General features: G+C 40.2%; 1 protein-coding gene across 1 annotated transcript in view; it reads left to right on the forward strand.

Annotated features, from left to right (window-relative positions):
* LOC122787933 (BICD family-like cargo adapter 1) overlaps window positions 1–22,635 on the forward strand; it is a 194,613-nt gene that overhangs the window by 115,307 nt on the left and 56,671 nt on the right. Inside the window, exon 3 of the mRNA XM_044054859.1 lies at window positions 19,551–19,697. Coding sequence (XP_043910794.1) covers window positions 19,551–19,697 — 147 coding nt within the window. The remainder of the gene's footprint in view (window positions 1–19,550; window positions 19,698–22,635) is intronic.

The raw sequence follows: 22,635 nt of genomic DNA on the forward strand, positions 1-22,635 counted from the left end.
TCCGTAAAAGAAACGTTTTTTAGCATTCAATTTATAACCATACACCAGTAAGCTCTTTCTGTATCATACATATATCTGAGGGGTTTTGACAATAACACCCAGTTTGCAGACATCTGGAAATGTTCTTAACCAGATGACCTGGTTATTTTTAGACCATGAAAGTGAATGCTAAACAGGAGGGAACCCAATACAGACTCCTGGGAGACTCCACTGGTTACCTTCACATAATTCAAAGAGGCATCTGACACACAAACTATGTTGGATCTATCTTGATATCCATCTCACCACATTAGGATTTATGTTTAAGGATGGTAGTTACTTTACAATTGTGGGAGGTGGCCATGGTGGTGCAGCGGTTAGCATTGTCACCTCACAGTAAAAGGTTCTCTGGTTCAATCCTCGGCTGGGGTGCCCTCTGTGCGGAGTCTGCATGTCCTCCCTGTGGTCGCGTGGGTTTCCTCCGGATACTCTGGTTTCCTCCCACATCCCAAAGACATGCTGTAGGTGGATTGGACACTCTAAATTGGCCCTAGGTGTGAGTGTGTGCATGTGTGTGCCTTCTGTGGAAGGTTGGGCACAGGGCTGGCAACTCGACACTGTAAAACTCCACTGCCAATCATGAGCGGACAGGTATTCCGCTGTGGCGACCCCTAACCGGGAAAAAGCCGAAAGAAGACGTTACTTTACAATTGTGGAATCAGGTATGGTTTTGAATGTTTTGGGTAGTTTGAGATAAACTGTCCAAGCAATATAACCACTACCTACAGCTTATGTGAACTTCTCAAAAAATTAACAAGATTTAACAGATATAATCTTTCTTTGACAAAGCCAGATTATTGGAGGTCAAGTTTAATGAGATTCTTGGTATCATTATTAATAAGATCAGTTATGTTATACTCCATAACTTTACAGATGAGGCTTGTAAGAATGATTGGTCTGTAATTTCCACAGTAGGTGGTGGGGCCACTCTTGTGGAAGGACATCACCACAGCAGTGTGCAGGATTTGGGAACACAGTCTGTGGTTAGGCTTATGTTTAAGGAGAGGTTCACGGATGATGGATGAGGTTTGATGCTGTTTAATAGGCAACCATGTATGAAATCAGGACAACTGGAGGAAGCTTTTTTTTTTTTTTTTTTTTTACAATAATACCTAAAAACAAGTTCCTTAGTGATTGTGGTGGGCTTAATGGATTCTGGGATGACTTGATGTCTTAAGAGGGGTTTCAGGTGTGAAGTTAGTGGAGAATGTATTTGCTAAGATAGTTCTGATGTCATTGGATCAGTATGGGAGGATCCAATTAAGAAAACTGAGAGCAATGTTGAGTATCATTTCTTGGTTTGCTATCATAGCTAATGAAGGACTTGTAGTTATTCTTTACTTCAGAAATGGATTGCTTTTCATAATTTGTTTTACAGGTCCTTATAGTGCTTTTCATTTTTTGGCGATACTTTTCATATTATCCTCATACTAATGAGTTTGGGTCTTGTTGCACAGTTTAAAGATTTTTTTTCCTGTTATAAAGTCAATTCTCCACTAACTTCACACCTAAGTCAGTAATGCTGAAATTCTTGTTACTAAGATACAAATCAATAAAAGTAAATGCATATATACTCATCTGTGTTTATATACCTCCAGATAATAACAGTAACACCCTTGAGGACATCCTGTATTGGTTGTCAACTAACTACCGCCAAGAAACCATAGTCCTTGATGACTTTAACATTGATTGGAACAACTGTTCCTCTGAACACCGTACTGTCCATGTTAACCTATATGGGTTTTTACTCCGACCCTTACCTCCCCCACTAGGATCAGAAAACCCAACAACAAAGAAAGTACTTTAAACTGGATTCTCATTAATAGTCATCCCTAAATACACAAGGCAGGGACCCTCCCTGATGATATAAGTGACCACTTTCTTACCTTTATAATTCGGCATAAGACTGACATTCTTAACCAACCCACCTATAAGACAATAAGGAACAATAAAAACTTAAATCCTGATAACTTCCAAAATGAACTAAGTTTGTGATCGGTCAGTTAAAACACCTGCCACTGGAGGAAGCAGTAACATACTTAAATATTAAATTTTTAGCCATTCTAGACTACCATGCACCAACACATTCTATAAGAACTAAAACAAAAAATGCCCCATGGATCCCGAAAGAAACTAGACAAAAAATCCTACTTAGAAATAAAGTATGGGCCAAGTGGCGTACCACAAAAAAAACCTGTAGATCAAATTAAATACAGACAGCTAAGAAATGAAACACAAAAATCCGTTTTGTCAGATAAAAAAAAACCTTTTACTACCAGCTACAGCAAACCCACCATAATAAACCTCAAAAGTTCTGGGCAGGTATCAAACTCCTGCACCCAGGACAATCCACCACTCCGAACCCCTCAGACACTAACCACAATAGTCCTGAAGAAGTTGCCAATACCTTTAACAGTTTCTTTATTGAAACCATCCAATCTCTAGCCAACCAGCTATCTGCTGATGCTCAAGTCCTATTACTTCTATATCCAGCTCCCATCTTTTCACCTTCAACCTGTTCCCAACATCCCTTGTTCGAACCCTTATTAAGAAACTTAAACCAACCATCCTCGGCAGATCTCTTACCTGCAGAATATCTGTAAACAGCTGTGGATGCCATAGCCTATCCCATCTCCATCCTGATTAATAGAACTAAATGTTCCAGCCCCTCTATCTATAAGATATCTCATATTATCCCTCTGCATAAAGGTGGCAACTCCAATGAATTATCAAATTCTAGACCTATAGCTATATTATCACCCCTGGCTAAAATCATGGAGAAATGCATACATAGACAACTGCTGAGCTATCTTATCCAAAACAACTTACTTGCCAACTCTCAACATGGTTTTAGACCATTTCATAGCACCACCTCTGCCCTTCTGTCTTTTTCTGATGCCATTAACAAAAATCGCAACAACATTCTTTCTTCAGCCCTCTTTATTGATCTCTCTAAAGCCTTTGACATGGTAAACCATCAACTACTCAAACATACTTACATCCTTTTCTCTAGATAATCTGGCTACACAATAGTTTCAATCTTACCTAAATGTGAGACAACAGCCTGTCCCTATGGCAAAACAAGGTACCAACCTGTCTTCCCATTACCCTTGGTGTTCCACAAGGTTCCATATTAGGACCTCTCCTATTTTCAGTCTTTATTAATGACCTGCACTCAGTCATTCCACATGCTACCTGTATTCAATATGCAGATGATTCCACATTAATATGCTCAGCTACTTCCCCCTCTGATCTACAGACTCTAGCCCAAAATGTGTTTAACATAGTTGAAAACTGGCTCCTTAACCATTAACTCGTACTGAATCCTAAGAAAACAAAATTACTACTATTCTCTCCAACCTGTAGGTCCTCCTCAGTTACCTTTACTGTTAAGTCAAACAATGGCACCATCATATCTCCTGATCCCTCCACCAAACTATTAGAGATATTAATTAACAACCTTAAGTTTGATGTGCATATTAACATTACTATAAAAATAGTCAATAAAAACTTGACTCTCTATACAGGATTAAGCCCTTCCTTACCCCACTAGCTAGGACTGTTATTGCCCACACCCACTTACTCTCTACCCTCCTTTACACCTCCCCCATATTTACAAACTTGAGTAAAAATAACTAACAAACTGGCAAGCTCCTATAACAACATTGCTAGATTTGCCACCGGAGCTGCATACAGAACCCACCACCGTCATAACTTGAGTCAGTTAGGATGGTTAGAATTGCCTAACCCAACTACAATACAATCAAATTATAATTGCACATAAAATTCTTTACCAATCTGATAACACTCACATACTTCACCTTATCACCCCAGACAACAACCTTAAGATTCTACGTTCATTCAACAGGCTACTAGTACACATAGTTAAAACCAACAACACAGCCGGTGACTCCTTGTTCTTCAACTCCATTGGCAAAACCTGGAACTCACTGCCTAATGATCTTACGTTGATTTCCTGAATAACCCTATTCAAAAATAACCTTAAACAGTACTTCAAAACACGATGGCTATGTCCCTGTACTTACCTTGACTAACTCTCTCCTATATCCCTAAGTTCAAGGATACTTTTTTGTTGTACTAAGATTGAATGTTTCTGTTAGCCCATGAACTGTGTATGCTTTAACATGTCAGACTTTATATCATTATACATGTTTAGTCTAGCATGTTATTCAAATGAATTCACTATATGTATCTTTCATGTATAAATGTAATGTACATTCTGTGTCTAGTCTGAGCTTTTCTCTCCGGGCCTCTGCTGAAAATGGACATATATCCAGTTGGACTAGCCCGGTCAACAAATGTAAAATAAACTTATGCAAGTTGATCACTAGGGTATTTTTTTAAGTTTCAAATTGTATTTAGCTCAAGATGGGACTGATAGATCTGTGCCTTTTTTCCATATAGACATTGGTGAAGTTGGCTGCTGTGTCAGTCACCACCAATGAGGTCTTACATAAGTTTAGAGACTTCATCATAAAATTGTAAAAGGTTCACACTTTTTGAAATTCTAAAATACAGAGATGTTGGGTCGCAGGAGGTTTGGGAGTTCTGAGAATAAATGTCATGAGTATACGGGTTTGACTTAACTAAAGAAGGAGATATCAGAAGAGTGAAAAAGGTAAAGGCATTATTCTATCCTACTTTAGGTAAACTGGAATGGTTTTACTTTTGAAAAGCAAAGGATAATTTTATTCAGTAACGAAGAACCACAGCTCACCAACTAAGAATTATGCACAAAAGAAAGAGACCAAGCCTCACGATCCACTCCAAGGGCATGTATTAGCACTTTCAACACATAAATAGAGACTTCTTCAGATAAGCACTACAAAAACAGAAACAAATGCACTTTACCCAACAGTCTTGCATATACCACACCTGACTCAACACAATTAGCCTCCTAAAGTTGTAGGCACAATTATGTACAAAAACATACATACATTTCCCACCAATGTTGTGTCTTTCGGCTTATCCCGGTTAGGGGTCACCACAGCAGAACTCCGGTCCACTAATGTTTGGTAGTGGATTTTTATGTGCCGAGTTACCAGCCCTGATGCACAACCTTTAACGAAGGCATGCCTATTCACGCATGCCTCCACACAGAAGACACTCTAGCTGAGAGTCGAACGGGACAACGTCTTGCTGTGAGGCGACAACCATTTCTCACCAATAAATACTGAAAATAATACAAAAACATTAAAAACTATTATTCTACTGTATAATAAAATCAGCTCTAAACCTTAAAATGGAGCTGATAGATATAAAATCATTTAATCCTGGATAAACTGTTGCTTGTGACCTAAGCTGCCATCTCAATTCTTTTCCTTCAGAAAAATGCTTGCTAATTCAAAGCTTGTTATTCTAGAAACTTTGTAAATATATGAGAGAAATTAATTAACTTGATATCAAGAAGATATCTGAGGTTTATAGTCATACAAACAGCTTTAATTGTGTGTGTGTGTGTGCACACACATGCATGTGTCTGTAGAAGATACCAAAGCTAAGAATACAGCATCCATGGGACCAGATGACATCCCGGGCTGTTTACTACATGAACTGCAATATGAACTGGCACCTCACCTAAGCATCATGTTTAACCATGACTCACCTTAGGTTTCCTGCTCACTGAGTGGCGCAGAGCTACAGTTATCCCACTCCACAAGGGAGGATCCACCTTAGATCCCAGAAACCACAGTCCCATCAGTCTGATGAGCCTTATCTGCAAGGCCATGGAGTGTATTATCATGGAACTTATAAACAAAGACATTTGCAACCTTAAAACACTGGACCCCACCCAGTTTGGGTTCATGAAGGGCCGATCTTGTCCCCTGAACCTGATTGACTTTTTCGAATCAATCTCCAGAGCCATGGACAAGGGTAAGATAGTCCACACAGCCTATCTAGACCTTGCCAAGGCCTTTGACACCATTCCCCCACTCTGGAATCATAGATATTAATCCCTACATCACCCAATGGGTTGCTAACTGGCATACTGTAAAAGTAGCAGATTTCAAATCCAGCTCTAGACTAGTGACAAGTGGAGTACCTCAGGGTTCAGTCCTGGGACCGCTCTTGTTTGGCATCTACTTCTCTGAAGTACAGGCCAACCCTAAAGGACTCTGGCTAACAAAGTTTGCAGATGACTGCCAACTGGGAGCCATTATTGAATCCCCAGAAGATGTGGATGCTCTACAAAAGGGCCTTACAGAAACAGATACTTGGTGCCAGAGCCATGGGCTCAAGCTCAATGCCAAGAAATGTATAGTTATCCCCTTTGGGAAAAAACATGTACCCGTGAATTACCATATAGGTGGCAGTACACTAAACACCGAAAGTGTGATGAGACTTAGGAACACAGGTGGACAGTGGTTTCACCTTCGATAACCACATCGCCACAACAGTCAGGAAATCCTTCTATGTGGCACACCCCATCACTAAGGGCTTTTTATCCAGAAAAAAGGAGGTCATTGTGCCACAGTACTCATCCCTCATTAGACCCATTATAGAACACAATGCCCCGTTTGGTATGTACCTCTCAAGACAACTGGAAAGGCCGCAATAATACCTACAGGCCTAAAGTAGATGGCCTACGCTGACCGCCTTAAAAAACTCCAGCTATACTCTGTTGTATATCATCTACTCAGAGGTGATCTCTGCTTAACATACAAGGCCATGTCAAATCCAGAGCTGTTGGACATGCTACACTTAAAGAAATCCCAATCCCTCAGAGCCACACACTCCAGGGATCTAAACCTTGTCATCACAATAAACAAAACATGCTGGAGGGATAGGTTCCTGACCCAGAGACTCCCCAGACTCTGGAATAGATTGCCCATACATGTCAAGCAGAGTGCCTCTTTGGCCCTCTTCAAAAGGAACCTTGACGATTGGATGGGAGAAAGGAAATTCACCCCGGGGATCACGTCAGTCACCCTGCTAGACAGGGGTCCAGGGAAGTAAATATTGTGGGAAGAAATAGCCAGGGAATTGTTATGGCTAGGCTTGTATAGGCCCTAGGGCTGATAGCCTAGTACCAACCTATGAACCTATATAGTTCTGAATTGTCCATGATATTTGTCCTAGATATGTGTAGTATGTTCCTTTTAAAATGTGTGGCTTTCTGCTAATGGACACACATTTGAATTTCAGACTTCATACCCTTCAGAAAATGCTTGCTAATGCAACACCTATGTGCTAGCAACTTTCTAAGCATATAAGAATACAAGACCTATATTTAAAATACGTTCCTGATTTTTAGTATTTGTCAATGATTCTGGTGGGAGGGCATGTGGGGTGCAATTGATTGCATTGCATGGTTGTCACAGCACAGGCTGAAATATCTCCTAAGTTGTTACTTATGTATTCATTCATTCATTTGATCACAAGTAAACATCAGATATGTAACATGTGCATGGGGCTTTATTTGATGGTTACATTAGTGTGTGTGTGTGTGTGTGTGTGTGTTAGTTAGTTTTTGTATCCCAGAGTAGTTATGGTATAAAGGAAGGAACCGATTGCAGTAAACAGTAGCATCATCATCTGAGCCACGTTCTTTGGGAATGATCCTTGGTTTCTTTGATTTGATGACTGTTGCTGGTCTGTTTATTGTTTAGTTGTGAATAAACTGGAGAGAATGCAATCTACAAGTTTAATGTTAATATTTTAACTAGGAGTACATTTTTTAATTCAGATTGTTGTTCTACCATCCTATGGATGTGAAATATACTGTGTTTGGGCAATAACAGTTTGTTTGGCACTTAGTGCAGATGAATAAGGCTATGTGATGCTAATGAGCTGCTTCTAGTAGTACAGGGTTTGATTCCAGTCAGTGTTCATTTGTCTTCTGTGTGATTTTGACCAAGTCACTTCAACAGACAGTGTTCCTGGGCTGCTCCTAAAAAAGGATGATTGCGTCCAGTGGGCAGTTCTAGACTGTTAACAAATGCATTACACATTTATCTTTTGAATTCCTTCCTGCACCCTTCACATAGCCACTTAGTACTTCACCATATGCTTTTTGATTAAGATTCCCAGCACAACTCTTATAGTTTAATGGGATGCCATATACATTTTCAATAAATATGAGTTTCAAGAGAAAAGACGTTTATTTATTTATTTTATTTTACATCTGTTGACCGGGATAGTCTGACTGGATAGTAAATGCTAGTTTCAAGCAGATTACCAAGCAATACCAGCATTTAGCACATATAGTACTAACTTATTATAAAACACTTTACAAAACATAATTTTCAAAGTTATATATACGTACCATTACATTCAGGTTTAAGACGCATTGAGCAGCAGTTATACAATTGACCCTTCCCTGAAATGGTGTGGTAGAAAAAAGTTAGAAGTAGTTGAAGGTAAGGCACCCAAGTAATAGAGAGGTCACTAGTTGGGGATAGTGCAAGGATATAACCAATGAGTTTTGAAGTATTTCTTGAGTTTGTTTTTGAATTGTGTAAGTGAGAGTTCTAGGGTCAAGTCAGCTGGAAGTATGTTCCATGTAGTTGGATTTGTATGTTTGAACTAGGAGTCTAGTGGATGATCGCAGTGGCCTGGTGCTGGTTTAAGGGCTGATAAAATTTTTTCGTGCAGGTGTATTTTCTGGTTGGTAAAGGACTTTATGTGCCACTATTAGCTGGTTGAACTGCAGTAGGCTAGGCAGTTCAAGCCATCCTAGGCAATTTAGGTTGACAGTGGTGTGTTCGGTAGGCTGTGCCAGTAGCAAATCTGGCAATGTGGTTATAGCAGGATGATAGTTTATTAAGATCTGTTTTGTTTAAGTTGGAGAATAGAGGCGAGGCATATAGAAGAGTTGATAGTAGATGGGAACGGGCAATTGCAGTTCTAGCAATGGGGTAAGGAAAGGTTTGATTCTGTAAAGAGAACCAAGTTTTTTTATTAATGGTTTTGAGAGTTTGATTGATATGCGCATCAAACTTAAGGTTATCAACTATGACACCCAGTAGTTTAGTTTGGGCTTCTGAGGAGATGATAGTGTCATTTTTAGTGGTTATATTGAAGGATGGCAGGGGAGTCCTTCGTGTGGGGGAGAAGAGGAGCAGCTTAGTTTTGTTGGGGTTTAGGATTAGATGTTGATTGGAGAGCCATTTTTCCACTGTATTGAAAGTATTTTGGGTTAATGTGAATAAAGTAGCTGGTGAGGTGTCAGAACAAATCAAGGTGGTGTCATCCACATATTGAATGCAGGTAGCATCTGGGATGACTGAATGAAGGTCACTGATAAAGATGGACAAAAGAAGGGGTCCTAGTATCGAGCCCTGGGGGACGCCTAATGTGATTGGTAGGTGAGATGATAGTTTGTCCTGCCATAGGACTGCCTGTTGCCTGTCCTGCAGGTAGTATTGAAACCACTGGAGTGCATGGTTGTTTAAGGAGAAAGCCTTCAAGGTATTTATAAGCATTTTGTGGTCAACCATGTCAAAAGCCTTGGATAGATATAGAAAGAGTGCCGAGGATGGTTTATTATTGAGGTTGTGGTTAATGACGTTAAAGAAAAAGAGAGGTGGGCAGTAGTAGTACTGTGGTTTGGCTTAAAGCCATGCTGAAAGTTAGACAACAATTTGTTCTGTGTGAGGTAGTGCATGAGCTGTATGTTTACACACTTCTCCATAATTTTAGCTAGAGGTGACAGAATAGCTATGGGTCTAAAGTCTGACAGTTCAGTGGAAATGCCTCCTTTATGGAGAGGTATGACATGGGAGATTTTCCATGTAGTGGGTACAGTAGCTTCAGATATAGCTCTGTTGATCAAGATTGAGATGGGGTATCCTATGGTGTCAGCAGCCTTTTGCAGATAGTCTGCTGGGAAGAGGTCGGCAGCCAGGGTGGTGGGTCTTAGTTTCTTAAGTAGGGCATGAATAAGTTGAGTAGGAACAGGTTGGAAGGTAAAGTATGTATGGGTACTGGGTGTGGCTGCATTAGAATTAGAGCCATTGGGAGAGAGTTGGCTGGTTAGAGACTGGATAGTCTCTGTGAAGAAGCTGTTGAAGTTGTTAGCAATGTCTACTGGGGATTTTTGTTGGGAAGAAGCTGAAGGGGGTGGAGTGGTGGTTTGGCCTGGGTGGAGTAGTTTGTTTATTCCTCCCCAACACTTTTGAGGTTTGTTTTGGTGATGGCAGTAGTAGTAGTACGTTTTGTCTAAGGTTATGGATTTTTTGGTGTCATTCCTTAGCTGTCTGAATCTTAGTTGATCAAGTGGGGCTTTTGTTTTTCAGTAGGTGGCCCATGCTTTGTTTCTGAGTGAAATTTTGATTTTGGTATCTTTAGAAAGCCATGGTGCAATATTAACTTTGGTTCTAGTAGAGTGGCTGGGAGCATGGGAGTTAAGAATAGCAAGGAATTTGGTGGGTATGCTACTGCTTCATCTAGGGGGAGACTTTTTAGTACTGACCAGTTACATGCCTTAAGTTCATTTTGAAACTTGGTGAGAAAATTCTTGTTGTTTCTTAATGTTCTATAGGTGGGTTGGTAGGAGCAGTCTACTTTGAGCTTGATTACATAGGTGAGACAGTGGTCACTTAGGTCATCAGGCAAAGTGCCTGATTTATAGGACTGAAGATGGGTATTGACGGTATCCAATCTAGGGTACTTTCCTTGTTACTGGGTTTTCCTGTCCTGGTGGGAGAGGTTATGATTTGAGTAAATCCATAGAGGTTTATGTGGGTTGTGGGGGTTTCACAAGAGCAAGTGTTCCAGTCAATGTTGAAATCTCCAAGAACAATTGTTTCTTGAGGGTAGTTATTGGATAACCAGTATAAGAAGTCTTCTAAGGTTTCTGTGTTCCTCCCTGTGGGAATATAGACACAATGTTTACATTCTAGTTTTTATTAATTTGTAGTTTTGAGATAAGAATTTCAGCATTATTGAACTGGGGTGGTTGTTGGGTGTCTATGCTGACAGATAGGGTAGACTTGTAAAGAATGGCTACCCCACCACCCTTTCTGGTGGTACGGTCTAGTCGAAACATACTGTACCCTGGTGGCAGAATCTCATGGTCCTTGGTGGCAGGCTTTAGCCTTTAGGCATAATATATCTGGGGAATGGGCATGCAGGTGCTGAGTTTTGTTATTTATGTTCCTAATGTTTAGAATAGGTTCATACTAGGCTATCTGCCCTGGGGCAATTATAAGTCTAGCCCGATTCTGTATGGCTTATGCCACCCCTTGATTTGAGTATACTGTGCCCTTTTTAAGGTTTAGTTTACTGTGCCTCTGTCTAATAGTGACATGGGAGTAATCCCTGGGACAAACCTATGATCCCCCATCCACCTATCGAGATTCTTCTTGAAGAGATTCAGTGAGGTGCTCTGCCTCACATGAACTGGAATTCTATTTCAGAGTGAAGGGAGCCTCTGGGTTATGAACCTGTCCCTCCAGCAAGTTCTATTTATTTCTGTGCTGAGGTTCAAGTCCCTCGAGCATGTGGCTCTAAGGGATTTAGATTTACTGAGGTGGAGCATGTCCATTAATTCTGGATTTGACATAGCTTTGTATGTCAGGCATAGATCACCTCGAAGTAGGCGGTATGCAACTGAGTAGAGCTGGAGTTTTTTTAACCGAGCAGCATATGGCATCTGTTTGAAACCCTTGATCCACTTGGTGAGATACTTTTGGGGTCTTTCTAATTGCTGCAGGTGTCGGGTAAGGTACATCCTAAAAGGGGCATTGTATTCTATGATGGGCCTGATGAGGGATGAATAAAGGGGCACGATTACCTCTCTTGATCTAGATCTGAAACCCTTTGTGATGAGGTGGGCTATGTAGAAGGTCTTTCTAACCACTTTGGCAATGTGGTTTTCAAAGGAGAGATTACTATCAACTTGGGTCCCCAGGTCCCTAATAACTTTCTCTGTACTTAATGGGTTTCCGCCTATGTGGTAATTTGTGGGCACATTGTTTTTGCCAAAGGGTATGACTATACATTTTTTGGCATTTAGCTTTAAATCATGGCGCTGGCACCAGTTATCTGTCTCTGTAAGACCTTTTTGAAGGATGTTTGTGTCAGCTGGAGAGTCGATTATGGCGCCCAGTTTGCAGTCGTCTGCGAACTTGGTGAGCCATAGTCCTCCCACATTTGCCTGTACCTCAGAAAAGTATATACCGAACAAGAGTGGTCCCAGGACAGAACCCTGTGGGATGCCACTTGTGACCGGTTTCGAGTCTGACATGGCTCCAGCAACTCTCACTCTGTGGGTTCTGTCTTTGAGCCACTGTTGGACCCATCTTGTGACATAGGGGTTTATATTTAAGCTGGATAGCTTATCTATGATGCCCGAGTGGGGTATTGTGTCAAATGCCTTTGCAAGGTCCAGATAGGCTGTGTGGACTACCTTCCCTTCCATCTATGGCTTTGGTGACTGTTTCGAAGAAGTCAACCAGGCTCAAAAGGCAGGATCTGCCCTTGACAAAGCCGAACTGGGTAGGATCTAGTGCCTGTAGGTCCCCAATGTCTTTGTTTATGAGCTCCATGATGATTCTCTCCATAGCCTTGCAGACAAAGCTAGTCAGGCTTATGGGGCGATAGTTTCCAGGGTCTGTAGAGACTCCACCTTTGTGGAGTGGGACCACTTGTTGCTGTACGCCATTCTGTGGGCACATATCCTGTAGTGAGGCTGATCCTGTAGTGATGGCAGGCTGGCAGCGAGTTAGGTCGTCAATTTGTTGGAGCTATGGTGGTAGGGGGATTAGGGTCAACAGGTGAGGATGGACCAGGGTTTGGATGGATGTCGCCATCTTTTGTGAGGTTGTAGTGTATCCTGCATATGAGTTTTAAGATTTTGAATAAAGTTTTCTAATAGTGTCTAGTTTTAGGACTAATGTAACTAGGTCTAGTAAGATGGTAGCATTTAGGGGTTAAGGAGGTAAGCATGAGGGAGGTGAGTAAGGGTGCATTATTATCTGTTGTAAATGGGATGACTGTTTAGAATTTAGGGTAGTGGAAACCTGGGTGACCCTGACATTCATAGACTGTTAGGAGATACGGGATGAGTAACAGGGGTAGAAGTAGAGTTAATAAGATTATTTTGGGTGATAGCATAGCTACTGAATGAGACTTGAAACTTAGGCAAAAGGAATAATAGAGTTAGAGGACTGGTGGTATCAGGTTGAGGGTGGTGCTGTTGAGTGACAAGTTGTTACTGATTCATTTAAAAAAGTGGGATGTGGATGGATTTGGGGGCAGGGTGGGGTGCAAAGCGAGGGCAAGCAGAGCAGGGATGAACCAATGCAGGGATGAACCAATGCCTGTACTAAGTTGTAGCAGTTTAGCCTGTTTGAGGAAAGAGGGGATGGGGGAAAAGAGAAGGTAGTAGGAGTGGTTAGATGGATACCTTGATTGACTCAAGACACCATACCAGAGGTAAGTTTAATGTAAGGGCCTAAAATCTGCACTCAGCACTTTAACTTTACTTATGTTTAGCAGGAAAGACAGACCAAAAGTATACAATTTTGAGGATTTTTACAAGGGTTACTTGTTCAAATGTCAGACAAGTAAGTAAAACTTTCAACAGGAATCTATATCCAAGTGTTAGAAAGCCAGAAAGGTACAAGGTACACCTCTAAAAATTAGGGTCAGAGAGACAAATGTAAGAGTCAGTGTACTTTACTTACAGGGGAAGGAGCCAAACACTCAATTATAAAAGAGCCCTATGGCTGACCAAAATGGTGACTTGCTTAATTACACAGCACTGTTGAGAAAGCTTAAATGCTTTTTATGTGTGTAACCTACTCCGATTAACTGCTGGGAGAAGCAATTTTTTTGTTAGACACTGTGGTGGCCAATTGCAATCCTGCAGACACCATTATGCAGGAGCTGCAGTATACTAGTGTAGGTAAATATAGAGTTCAATCTGATTAATTGCTGGGAGAAAGTTTTTTTTTTTGTTAGAGACTGTGGTGGCGAATTGCAATTCTGTAGACACCATTATGCAGGAGCTGCAGTATGCTAGTTAAGTAAATGTAGAGTTCAAAGTGAGTCACACAAGGTCAGCCGGGGGGGGGGGGGGGATCCTAAGCACCTAGATTTGCTTAGGTCAGCCAAGAGGGGAATAGAAACGGAAATCCTAAGCACCTAGATTTACTGCTGTTCATGCTATGTTTTTTTTTCTATGCGAGTGTTTTGTTTTGCAAATGGTCATCAGTACTTTTGCTGTAAAAGTTGAAATACAAGATTTAAATCAAATCCAAATCTCTGTGATTATTATAAAACTAAAGAAAAATAATGAGTACACTGACAGGTGTAAACAGTGCTTTATAGTAATTGAAGAGAAACAGACAAGTTATGTGATTTTGTTGTAGCTGAGGGGGGGGTCCATTACCCTGTCTAGGACCCCATTTGACCAAAATCCCACAGTGGATACATAGCTTTTAACTGCAGTATAATTCATTCTTCTACCATCCTAGCCTCTGTGATGCCAGAAATGTCCTGCTTGTCAGATTCCAAGATAGCCTGTCCCACTGCACAAGTGTCACTTGGAGTGATAGGCACTGGCCTGTGTACAGACTAAAATGATAAGAGGTTTTCCATGACAAGTAGAATGTATATTCAATTCACTCCATTTGATAAAAAACTCTTCATTATACAAGCCCAAGACAATACCACTATAGAAGTTGTCCCACACACTAAATTACTAGGCATTATTATAGATGAAAACCTTAACTTTGACCTACACATAAACAACATCAAAAAAACACTCCAAAAGCTTGGTATGCTCTACAGGCACCAACACTTTCTTAGCCTCTCTAATAGACAAACCCTTGCAACTACCTTTTTATTACCCTCTCTTCTTTATGGTGCCCCTCTCCTCACTAATATCCGAAATTCTACAAAATCCAAACTTGCTATGTGTTACAACAGAATAGCAAAATTTGCCACCAAGGCCACATTCTCATCCCACCACTGTAAGTCACTGAAACAATTAGGGTGGCTGGAACTCCCCACTATCTCTCATTCACCCAACTAACTACTGTGCACAAAATAATCTACAGAACCACAGACTGTCCTGCTCTCTCCACTCTACTTGTGAAATACCATTCCAGCAGGCATCTAACATCTGAAAATCATCTACTTCTAAAAGTAGATAAGCCCACCTTACCTGCTGGTCATCTCCTCTATGCCTTTCACTGTCGCCAAACTATGGAACTCACTTCCACCTTCTATAAGAAACACAGGCAGCACCACCACCTTCAAACAAATGCTGAAAAATCATCTCAACTCTTCCTGCCTATGTTCCTGCTCTATAACCTAACCTCTTCACTCTCCTTATATGATTACTAAACTCCTATGTCTTTTGCTACTAATGATTGATGATATTTTCTCCATATTTATTTTTATCTTCACTTGTTGATTCTGGTACAATAATACTGATCTCTGTTTATACCACTCTGATTGAATTAATTGAATTCTGCTTTAATGTATATTGTCTGTATATATTGCTGTAATTAAACAAACTAGATTCCTGCTTGTATGTATATATTCTGTATATGTTACTACATTTACTATCTGTAACACTGTTTCTCCTTCTGTACTAATTAATGTTTATATTTTTTTCTGTATCTCGTTGGAGCTTTTCTCCCCGGGCCTCCACTGAAAATGGGCTCTTTTAGGCCCAGTGGACAAATGCAATAAATAAATAAATAACTGAATATAGGCCAGGTGAATGGCAGCATGTACCCTCAGTGCATAACCGCAGGAGTTGCTGTTATATACCAGGAGAAGTGGTTCCTTAAATAGTTTTTATTGGGCACTGAGCATAATATTGCACTTGTTCTGTGGTCAACTGACTGGTGACATTTTGGTCACAATTCTCTGGCTGTCGGCTACAGAGTAGCGTGTGCGATGACGTCAGCTCCATCAGGGCTACCAGCCAGTTGGAATTGAGCTCAAGGAGCTCACGTCATCATTTCCGGCTGGCTGCGAGTGGCGGGAATGGGTAAATGGTAAGATACAGGCAGCAGCACTCATGTGGGAGAGGCGTTAATGTAAACGGCAGAGCAGAATCAACAGATACAGGCAGCAATGGCATAACGTAAAGGGACACACTATGCTCATTTTCATCAACAGATACAGGCAGCAATGGCAGGCATTAACGTAAACGGACACACTGTTCTCATTTTCTGGCAGGTATTAATTCCAAGTGGAAGACACTAATGCAGGACGTTGATGGAGACACTATGCTTGTTTTGTCTTTACACATTGTGCAGTGGTTACAACATGAATCAAATACTTCTGATTTTGTTCTGCATCTTTGGTTTGAATCTCTGACATTTCAGGAGTTCCTTCCATCCTCAAGCAAGTCTTTAAGAAAAATATTAGTTTCCTGTAATGCTTTTCTTCCTAATTTGCTTAATCAAGAAATCTGTATGATTTATGTTTTATCCCACCGTCTCTTTCAAAACAATTGCAGCTTTTGGCAAGCACCCTCACTCGAATTGTACATGTAAAGTTGGAGCATCTTCTTGTTATTTGAGCACATATATTTCATATTACATGCTCCTTTTGGGTTTAAAATAAGTGTTTTTTTATCTAGATATTTGTTTCTGCTGTTAAAAGTGTCAGCTATGCTATGTGTCTTTTCTCTGTCTGAATGCAACATTGCAACTTTTAATTTAGTCACCAAAAATGTTATTTGCTTTTAAGCAATTCTCAGATGTGGAATCCAGATATGCCATTACGGAACTCTGACCAGTGTCCTTGTTAATAGTGGAGGTGTTGTCTGTTGTGCTGTCATTAAGGAACTCTAATCAGTGTCCTTGTTAATAGTGGAGGTGTTGTCTATTGTGCTGTCATTAAGGAACTCTAATCAGTGTCCTTGTTAATAATGGAGGTGCTATCTGTTGTGCTGACATTATGGCTGTTAATATTGTCAATCTTTTATTATCTTGAAATAGTTGCAGTATTTTATGTTTTAAAACTTTTAAGCTGTGTGTGTGTGTGAAAATGCCCCCAATGTAATACACCTGGTGGCTAGAGGTATTTAGTCTCAAAAAGAGCCTAAAGTCCCTAGCCACCACCATTTCTGAGCTTTGTCCAGATTTTTTGTGCTAAGAGTTGAGAGCTATGGTGAGAAGTGAGAACAGAATTTGTATTCCCCCATTACCGGCTTTGTTGTTTGTCCAGGTCTTTTGTGCTAACAATTCACAGCTATGGTGAGTTAGAAGTGAGGACTGAAGTTGTATTCCCCCATTATTGGCTTTGTTGTTTGTCCAGGTTTTTTGTGCTAAGAAGTTGAGAGCTATGGTGAGAAGTGAGAACTGAATTCACTAAATTATAGCCTTTAAGTTTTAGTCTTCCTATTTTTCAAACTACTGATTGAGCATAGTGGTATGTTGCACTGACTGTAGTGTATACAGTTCTGGGTTCAAGACTTGCCAGTGACATGCATGGTGATAACACAACATTTTATTCTAGCAACTTTCCAAAATTATTCAAGCAATGTTTAAAATGTGTCCCTGGTTTTTGACCTTTTGCCACCCACCCCCAAAAAAATTGAAATTGAAAATAAGTGTGAGAAGCTGTGCAAGATGCCTGTGGCTTACACTACTGTCATTCTATTTATAGTTTGGATGTGGAAGTAGACTTTTATGATGGAAATGTTCTGAATTGGACAGTTTTGTAATTATTGGTTCATGCATTTTCTTTAATTGCCTACAGTATAACTTACTGGAAAAATATTCAAACATTAAATTTGAAATGTGCTCCAACAAGTGTGCTTCAGGAAGGTGTATCAAAGAAAAGAAAACCTGTATGTTTCTTGTTTTGTGTGCAAGTTGCCAATGATTTGAAAACAGCCCAAAGGTAATCTTTATCCACTATTGGCCAGATGCATTTTTTTTGGATGTGGTGTGGGTTCCAATGCTGTTTCAATGAATGTGAGTTTCAAGGGCAGAGAAGTTTTAATGCCAAGTCTATTTTCATTGTGAGACAGTATTGCTTTGTTTATCAGATGTCTGTGTTTGTGTATTGATGTGCTGCAAAATGTAAAAACAAAATCCAAATAATCATTGTAGAAGTAAAGCAGTATGCACACATTAGTGTTTATGGTAAATGGGGCGAGGAGCCGGGTAATGGGACATTGGAATGGCTGCAGGGGGACTCTGGTGCCATTTTTGGTCGTCTGTTCTTCAGTTTGCATTTGAAAGTTGGTATCCCACAATTCCGGAGTGGGTGGGGTTACATGATTATGTATGTAAATTAGATGTTAATCAGCATACAGATTTGTACCTATTTTTCATGGGCATTGTCCAGATTTTTGATGTTTCCAGGTTGAGAGGTATGGACCTGGGGTGAAGCATATAGTCTAGTCCCAAGTTTGGAGTGTGTTCCAGCTGTACTCTTATGGGAAATTGTGTATTTCTATCTCTGCTTTCAGTGACGCTCCCTTACCGAAGACAGTGGTGAAGACTAAGGCCCCTTAGTTACTGCCTGGTTTTAAGTGGGGTCATCACAGGGGGATACACTAGATCTACCACAGCCTAATACATATGTGCTGCAATGGCATTAACATACCATGTGGGGAAACTGTGGCAGGGTAAATAGGGTAGGGGCAGGTACAGGAACTGTGGTGTGTGTGTGTATGTGGTTATATTTGCGTAATTGTGTGCATCTGAGAGTGTAACTGGGGGGGGGATGCCACTACCTACACAAGGAGCAGGTTAATACCTCAATGTGCAGATCAGCCATGATCTGCACATCATGGTAGTAACTGCAATTCAAGAAATATATAAATTAGCCAATAATGAGGTCTTACCTCCTGGCAGTTAATATGTTTCTGTATCACAAATGGGCACATCATGGTAGAAGGGCCTATACTGCTCATGCTAGAAACTTTACTGAACTCCCAGGTATGTGGTATTAAGCATATTTGGCTTTGGGATATGGACATCAAACTTCATGAAATGGTTCTACCTTGCAAAATGGAACTGCTTCTAAGAGTTTATGCCTATTGACTTGGTCCACATAATCTAGTCTTGTGTGTTGCTATAGCCAAGCAAGAAATGCTGTAATGTCAGGCAGAGAATGAATCGGGGAGAAAAAGGCAGTGAGTATTCTTCATTTTTGACAGCATGATAATGCAGTCACATTACAGAGCTTCTAACATTTTCCATCACAGGAAAAGCAAATATAACATTCTAGAGTTCAGATCTCCTGCTACAACAGTGGTGAGGGACCATTTTAGTGATCAAAGCAGTTCAGGAACTGGAGCAGAGATTTTTATATGACTGAGCCAAGACTGATAAAATAGGTAGTAAGGGGAGCACAGCGGAGATATAGACTGCAGTGAAGCAAAGATTCCACTTATCTTTAGGGCAAGGACCATCTGCTGTTATCCCAGTTAGGGATGACAAAATATTTGTGTAAGTCAAAGTTATTGCCTGGTCTGACATTCCCTTTTCTTATCTCTTGCCCATACAGACAGCTATTCTAAGTTCACACCCAATGATATTTATCTGTTGTCATTTGGTTTACAGGTGGTGGAGCTAGCACAACAGAAGCATAATCTGGAGCAACAGCTTGCTGCATTTTTTACCCAGAATGCTCTTCTCCAGAATACTGTGACTACACTGAAGAATGAACTTTCTGCACTGGATAGGCACAGCCAAGATCAGCTAGTGCAGGTACAGTTTCTACAATTGTTTATTTAGTTCATTAGCAGTGACACACATCACAGAAATCTGCTTTAGTCATTCTAGTGCCTATATTATGGTAGATACAGACTTGGTGCACTGAAATCTTTAGCTTTAATATGCTAGCATGAGTTGTAATTTTAATGTACATGACATGTCGTATTACTGTTTCACTCCATTCCCAGATCTCACTGCCTAAAACATGTCAGACGTGCATAAAGCATTATAATGTATTTAATTTTTCATTTAAAATGTGTTTCACGTATATTAAGTCTTGGGTATTGATGGAGTGCCCTCAAGCAACAGATACACAGACACACACACAGACACACTCTTAGCCTTGTAGCTCAATGGATGATAAATATGTCATTATTTATGGTACTCTACTCAGGGGAAGCCATGCAGGAAGTGGGACTAAGACCCATGACTTGCTAAAAAAATATTTGAATGAACTTTGATATAGCACATGTATTATTAGTAACAATATACAGTCTGGAGATCATAATATAAGTAATGAAAACTGGAATAAGAAAGGTTCCAGAGGGATAACATAAGACAAATTTTCATAGAAAGAGGAACCATTAATTTTTTTTTTTTTTTTTACCAGTTATGCGTGTGGAAGTAAAGCCATTAATGCTCCTCATTAGCACACTTCAAGAAAAATCTTGATGATTGGATGGGAGATAGGAAATTCACCCCGGGGATCACTTCTGTGGCTCTGCTCGACAGTGGCACAGGAAAATAATTTTCTTGGGTGGCGAAAGCCAGGGTACATTTGGCTAGGCTTATATAGGCCCTAGGGCCAATAGCCTAGTACCTACCTATGAACCTATGAATAAAGTACCACATAAATATTACAGCACTGCTGAGAATGACAGTATAACAGTATAAGATGGACAATATTGGGGCTGTATAGTGACAGATGAGCACTAGGAACAAAGGCGATATATATGTAACTGAGGGTAATTTACATAACAGTATATTTCACATTTGACAGTTTTCTACCTGCATTCTCTTACTGCAAGTCCACTGCGGTGGTGGTGCTGCGGTAGCGTCGTCGCCTCACAGTAAGACGTTGTCCTGTTTGATTCTCAGCTAAACCGTCTTCTGTGTGGAGACATGCGTGAATGGGCGTACCTTCGTTGAAGGTTGTGCGTCAGAGCTGGCAACTTGGCATGTAAAAATCTACTGCCTATCATTAGCGGACCGGAGTTCCACTGTGGCGAGCCCTAACTGGGAAAAGCCGAAAGACACAACAACATTCTCTTACTGCAAGTATTGTCTTGTAGGAGTCAGTTAGTCATCACAGCATAAACTACTGCAGATAAGGTCAGACCATCCATTAGCCAGACAGGGAGGTGCTTTTATCCATACTGCTGTTTGGTTCGGGAGAGTCTCATACCCAGTCCTACTGCCACTTAGTAGGAATGCTGACCACTGATGCTCCTGACCATACCTGCTCATCTTTCTCAAGAAGATGAAATGCTAAAAAGTAGATATTTCGTTCATCCTTGACACTTTCAAGCAGGCCTAGGTTTATTTATTTTTTCATTTTTATTTTACATTTATTTATCAGAGCAGTGCATCTCCATGGACCATTTGCAGGCACAGTCTAAATGATAATATGACAATGCAAAGAAGAGATAACGCTATATAGAGCATGATACAGGGATATATTTCCATACAAAATTTAGAGAATTATACAAACTTTAGACATTTCAGATTGAAAGGCAAGTTACAAGCAAGCTGGATACAAGAGCAAATAATGCATTTGTTTTCACTTTGGATTGTATATGTGCCTGATGCTCCAAACTAAACAAATACGATTGCTGGACTGGCATTTATTTTTTTTAACAAGGTATTTAAGTTTTGTTCTAAAGTCTGTATGTGAGGGGAGTTCTCTTAGGTAGGTTGGTAGCGATTCACAGAGTTTAGGGACTACTGTGGAAAAAGTGTGATTAGTGTAGCTTAGCCTAACTGCAGCTGTGGCCATATTGGGGATGCATTGTGATAGATGTCTCAGGTTGTTTGATAAGGTTTTAGGAAAGAGTTTTTTGTGTATAAGAACTCTTGTCTCTCAGAACAGTGCAGGAAGTGCCGCCATTCTACTGCACTAGCCAACATCTTCATAATCTGCAAAAATAGAATAGGGATTCTTACTGGCCAGTGAAACACATTGTGTTCTGCCAGAGGGTGCTCTGATTGTCTCTGCTCTTCCCTTTGTAGCAATCCTGAGTGTGTTAGAAATGGAAGGCAGGACATTCTAACCCAAAGTAAAATGTTCATCTTTATTATTTACACTATTTAGGATTATGTGAAATATGTACAGTACATTGTCATTCTTCAGAAAACATGAGTTCTATGGTCTGTTATGGTATAAGAATGCCATCATTCTAGAGAAAGGCACTCTCATCGCATTATAACAGTCTGGAGTTCAAAAGCATATTGTGAGAGATGGATGTCTACCCAGAAATATATATATATATATATATATTTTTTTTTTATTCTGTGTTTTTTTTTATTTGCTATAAACCATGGATACTTGAAAATAGGATCCATACTACCTTTTATGTAACAATGTTTTGGATTTGATGAATAACTGCTGTTTGTCTAAGACTCAAGATTGCATGTCTTGTCAAAAAAAAGAAAGAAAGAAAAAAATAAAACAGCAGAAGCTGACAGTGCCCAATAATGAGCACTGTGTTGCTCTTATTTATTTCCCCTAAGCATCTTGTAACTTCCCAGTTACAACAGAGTTAATAGGAATGCCTTACACATACGTCAGAAACACACTGGTAGCTTAAATCACTTAATTTACATTGCTAATAGGGCCTGACACTCATTTCAATATCCTTGTTTTAATATTTGGGTAAACTGGCGGATCCAGCTACATACAAATATCTATCTTCTGGGATAACTCGTAAACAGA

This window comes from Protopterus annectens, chromosome 13.part0 (genome assembly GCF_019279795.1).
Source record: "Protopterus annectens isolate FY-2018-M chromosome 13.part0, PAN1.0, whole genome shotgun sequence".
NCBI classification, from domain to species: Eukaryota; Metazoa; Chordata; order Ceratodontiformes; family Protopteridae; genus Protopterus; species Protopterus annectens.